Below are 5,576 nucleotides of genomic sequence, written 5' to 3' on the forward strand. Positions count from 1 at the left end.
CTAACACATTAAAAAACAAAACTCAGTATTTATACTTTAGAAAATCTAATATTTCAGCTTTGAACTTCAACTACATATTCTAATCTAATCCAGTTTTCTCTAGATAACTACTTACCTAGATCTCACGAGATACTTAAAGAATTAACCCATGATTCCAACTAGAAATAAGGATTTTGATTTACGAGCAATGTGTTTTCTGTTTCCTGTCTTTATATATATAAATTCTAGTTATTTCTCAGGAATTATCTTAGGAAGGAATTCAGTCATTTATATGAATGTATCACAAAAACAAAGAGCAGCCCATGTGATGTTTCTGTAAAATACACATCAGATTTTAAAAATGATTGTTGCTAAATACCTGTTACCAGGGGTCTTTCATGTAATGCAAGAGCTTGTGTCTTATATTAAAATATGAACCATATACAGTCAAAAACAACTTTATGAAAATGTCTGGGCAGTTACACATCTGAGCAAGCAGAGAGAAGTATATCCGTTGGCAATATTTTAACAAGTTAGTTTGTGAAGAGTTGGGAATGAGAAGTGATGATGACCGCTCCACCCACAAATGCCAGAGATGGATCCAAAACAAATTCAGCACGTTACCGAGTTTCCAGAATGTCTTTATGCACCACTGAGAATGGAGGGATCACGCCTTTCGTGCAGTCAGGGTTTCTTATTAATGGTACAAATGAGAGGTCTCTCTGCTGAGGTGTGGGTGCAGGGGGAGGGTTATTTAGCCTTGCTCCTGATTGCCGGTCTCTTTTTAATTTTCTTTAAGATATTTTTATCAAATAGTTCTTTTTCCCGGTAATGCACAGGTGGCCCTTGCAGGTACTTTTCTTCTGCCTTCTTGTAATCTAACCCATCAAGTGCAGCAATTGAACAAATGATGGCTTCTGGCAGAAGGACTTCCAGAACAAAACTCACTTTGTCGTCCCTCGTCAGAGTCAGCCTGTTCTTGTCTATGTGCTTGTAGATCTCCTGTAGATGCCTTACCACAACATCCAACTGATCTTCATCCTCCAGGTATGTTTCAATGCAGATCACATACCTGCTTGAATTCAGAAATGATGCCAGCCACCTGGACTGTTTCCTGCCTTTGACGATGTCCAGAAGATGGGGGTCGGCCCCCTTCCTTTTCACGATGAAGTCCACGAGCTTCTGGTTGTCTCGGTCCCGAGCGGCCTTCATCCGGTCAGGGAGAATTTTCTTGCAGGGCCCCTTCCCGCCCGGGGAGCTCTCTTCCTCAGAATCTTCCAGGTCGGCGTAATTCACCTTTGGGAAGGCAATGTCCAGTTCCCCGTCTTGGATGGCTTTCCTAATTGGGTAGCTGATGTCAGCAGCATAGTAGTCCAGGAAAGAGCCCACAAAAGACCCACGACTGAGCCCTTCTCTGTAGTGGGAAATCAGGGAGAAGCACCAGTTCACACTCTGCTCATACATTTTCCTGGCTCTCTTCAGTAGTTTCTCTTTCTCTTTACATTCCAGGTGCTTTAATCTCCGAAGAGGCACTCGAATGCCACTCTTGTCATGGTGCATGTCTGCCTCAATCAAAAGCACCCTTGCAGTCTGCTCTGTGTGGCTGACACTCTTGACCACTGCTGGCCAAAATGGGTGATTTTGAAATTTAAACCAGACCATCATTCCTCTTTCAATGGGACACGGCTCCTGTGGGAAAGCCATGCTTGTTGGTTGTCCCACATCCTTGGTGACGTCCTTCTTAACAGCGGTGGTGGGGTGAATAGCCTCTGAGTCAACTAAAGGTGGACATTTTTTCTGTCCTTTCTTAAACACCGGTCCCCACTGCTTCCTTACTTTGCCTGCCAAACGGAGTGAATAACGCAGCCTCGGGTTAGGGGCACTGGAGGATGCTGCCACACCTTCCGAGTCTGGCTTCCAAGCACCCTCTCCAGGGTCCTCAACGTTCCTGGGGAAGGTAGAGCACTCAGAGGAGACAGCCAGGGTCTTCGGGCAGCTGCGGCGTGGTGCCTCTCTTTTCTGAGCTTTGAGCACAGTGACGATGAAACCGGGTGGCAGAGATGGAAGGACGCCACCATCTTTAGCACCTGTAACGTCCTCCTTGACTGTGCAATGCCAGGAACTAACTCTTGAGGTGTCTTTCTTTTCCTGGCCCTCTTTCGCACAGTCATCTTCTGAAAGTGATGGGAAGTTTGAGCACATGCTGCAGCTCCTTGAGTGCTTTGCTCGCCTTTCCCTTGGAACAGGAGCGAGGGGTGTGTGCACCTGGGATTTGTCACCGTGGGGAACGTCCTCGCCCTCTGAATGTACCAACAGTGATTTGGGGTTTTTACTTTTCCTGAGACTTCTCGGTGAGGTCCCTTTGGGCTTCCGATGTTTTTTACGAGATTGCTTTTGTGGTCCCTTTTGAGACATCGTAAGGGTCTCTGGATCATCTGATGGTCTTGCAAGACCCAAGTTTGCTCTCTCTTTCAGAATCTCCAGTGCCAAAGTCAGAGCGCTTCTGTAGGCCACTCCCTCTCCTGGTGGGATGCTGGCCTTGGACTGGGCCACTATCGAGGAGGCAATGGATTCAATTTGAGACTCATTGAGGACCTTTACATCTCTGCTTTTCACTTTAATTTTTTTACCTACTGAGAGTATTTGAACTTGTAGAGAACATGTCTTTTTCCTCTTATTTTTTGGTGAGGTTCCGGATCTGGACAAAACCCTTGCTGGCCAAAAGTGGCCTTTCCAATCGCATAAGACATACTCGGAGTCCATTGTGATTGGGCTTGGGTGTTGTGAGGTGATTAACAGAGGTTGAGGGGTCTGGCTGTTATACCCATGGCTACAGCAGGTCTCCCCTAAGACAATGTTCTTCACCACAGCTTTCTGCCTAGGATGACAGAGGGTCTTCTCCACCTGAATCTCCCAGAAATTCTGGAACCTGTGTTTTGGCAGACTATACTGGAGCATACTGGAATATGGAAAAGGAAAGGAAGAAGAATATCAGAAAGAGTTCCTTTTGTGGAAGCAGAAGAAGTTGGTCATTGAGAATTGATAGGAGATAAATATAAACTGTGTATAACAGACTGAAGTGGGGGGGGGGCGGGATAGAAGGCAACTATTTGGGGGGAAATATACGGAAGATACCAGAAGAGTTTTACAGCCCTCTGAACTCAACTTCGTGCCCTGTTTGTTGCTACTGCATAATAAAGAGCACCTGTGTGGGGAGGTGGGCATCATGTTTGGGATCTCATTTGTATTAGTGGACATCCTGGACCTTTTGTGCTCCTCGGGGCTCATCCTAGGGGAATGCTTCAGTGTTTCTTTTCTGGGATGCTGGGTGTCAGCACAATATCATGTTCAAGAGCGTGAGCTTAGAATCCAGAGGTTCATGAAGCTCATGCGGTGGTTAGAGGTATTCCCCTCCATAAGGATTGCTTCAGGCACGAGCCATTGGCTGGGATGTACACCTCTTCATTTCTCTATGGTGCTTTGAATGGCTTCCCCCTGCCCCCCAGCACCAAATCAGCGTGAAGTAGTGACTGTAGAGCGAGGAGCAACATAAAACACACCCCAAATGTCAACAGGAAATCAATGATTGCAGATGAAATGTGTAGTAAAGTGAGAAGAAAGTCTTACCAAACACCAGGTGGACTGTGGTAAGTGTGGTTCTGTGAGCAGGATCAGTTAATCTGCAAACTCTACCTGCTTGTAGGACAGACCCTTTACCCTTCTGGGCTTCTGAAGTGCACTGTCCTTCCAGGGATCAAATGGCACCGAATGTCAGTACCCAGGACCTGTGCGCCTCTATGTTAATCTAGAAAACCCAAAAGAGATAGGAAATTAACCCAATGAAATGGGGATTGATTCATCATTTTCCCTTCCCCAACTCTGGAATGCATGCCGTTCTTAAACAGAATGTTGGTTAAATCTCATTTATAATGTAGATGTCATGCTTCTTTTTATCCTTCTTTTGCATTTCAAAATATTTCCACCTTAAGCTGCTTAGTTTATGCTAGTCCCTCCTATTCCACAATAGTGGGAACTACTGCTTTCATGATAGTCCTTGCCTGTCTTGAACACATGGATTATTTCAGAGTAGCAGCATGTGTGTGTGTGTGTGTGTGTGTGTGTGTGTGTGTGTGTGTGGTGTGTGTGACACAAACATAGGATCTGTAACGTTCGTGCGTGTGTTCTTTTGTGCATCTAAAGAAACATTAAATGGGCTTGTGGAGGGTATAAAACGTGTAGGGTGACATATGCAGGAGACGACATATTATATATATATTTTTTACTCCTCAACTGAGGATATGCTTTTATTGATTTTGAGAGAGAGACAGAGACAGAGACACAGAGAGAGAAACATCGATGTGAGAGAGAAACACCGACCAGTTGCTCCTGGCACGAGCCCCGACTGTGGATCAAATCCACAACCCAGGTATATGCCCTGACCAGGAATCAAACCCACAACCTTTCGGTGTATGGTATTATGCTCCAACTAACTGAGCAACCCGGCCAAGGTGAGATGACATTTTATAGATGCTTGCTCTCAGTATGATGGAGAATGGGCTTTCCACACATTTCCTAGGCATCCATGTGCATATACCTGCACATATGACCTAGGACTGCATTTCTTCACTCAAGAACATTGTTGATCACTGTTTCATGTGAATGCCTATTTTCACATAATTTTTGTGAATCTTTTGACAATGTGGGTCTTCCAAAATTTAACAATGTAACTTTCAGACATTTAGTTGTGTGGAATGCAGATGCACTCATTCTCTCAATCCCCCTCTTCCCACCTAGAAATACCCTGTTTCTAGGTTCTGCGTTTCTGTATATATTGTACAGATATGCATTATAATTTACTTATAGGTTTTAGCTCACCTATCGGTCTCAAATAATATGCTTCATAAGATGAAACACTATTCCTGTAGTAAGTGCCTGCAGGTTCAGCTTGGTTCACACATACTCGTAGATAGAATATGAACTATACCATGACTAAATGTACATAATTTGGACATAACCCGCACAACCTTTGTCTTGGACCAGGGTGAATGATCATGCAGGTTTCAGGTTCTCTATCTTAGAGCACAGGTGTCACGTGAAGACACAGAACAGAAGGAAGAAGGAAATACAGGTGACTCAGTCACTGCAGTCTCCCTGCAGCAACACCTGCCAGGCCATCACACAAAACAGGAGTGCCTACGTCACTTCAACCCCAACCAGAGAGCAACCGATATCCCAAGACACATGTACACACACACACACACACACACACACACACACACTCAGAGCGACATTAGAGACACAGATGCCTGATATTGATGCACGTAATCCATGCCCCCTGCCTCTACACACGCATATGCACGTGGGTCTGCTGCTAGTAAAGATGTTATTTTCAGCTCCTCTTAGTTCCTTATTTTAAAAACACATGTGGAAAACCTAAAATGATGTTTCTTTTTTTCCCTATTGTTGACACTATTACAGATGTCCCCCATGAAAAATACTAAGCATCAGTAACCTAATCTAACACCTAGGAATGCTTACTGCCAATATATACTGCATGGACTCTAGAATTTTTGTTCTGTTCATACACATATTCTATA

At 44.5% G+C, this 5,576-nt stretch overlaps 1 protein-coding gene across 1 annotated transcript; it reads right to left on the reverse strand.

Moving 5' to 3' along the window:
* Window positions 1-729: 729 nt before the first annotated feature.
* LOC148090358 (PWWP domain-containing DNA repair factor 3B-like) lies at window positions 730-2,742 on the reverse strand. Its single transcript, XM_087813714.1, has one exon. It carries the CDS (start codon window positions 2,740-2,742, stop codon window positions 730-732), a length of 2,013 nt encoding a protein of 670 aa, XP_087669840.1.
* Window positions 2,743-5,576: the final 2,834 nt, after the last annotated feature.

Source organism: Miniopterus natalensis, unplaced genomic scaffold (assembly GCF_054644295.1).
Source record: "Miniopterus natalensis isolate mMinNat1 unplaced genomic scaffold, mMinNat1.hap1 Scaffold_123, whole genome shotgun sequence".
Taxonomy (NCBI): domain Eukaryota; kingdom Metazoa; phylum Chordata; class Mammalia; order Chiroptera; family Miniopteridae; genus Miniopterus; species Miniopterus natalensis.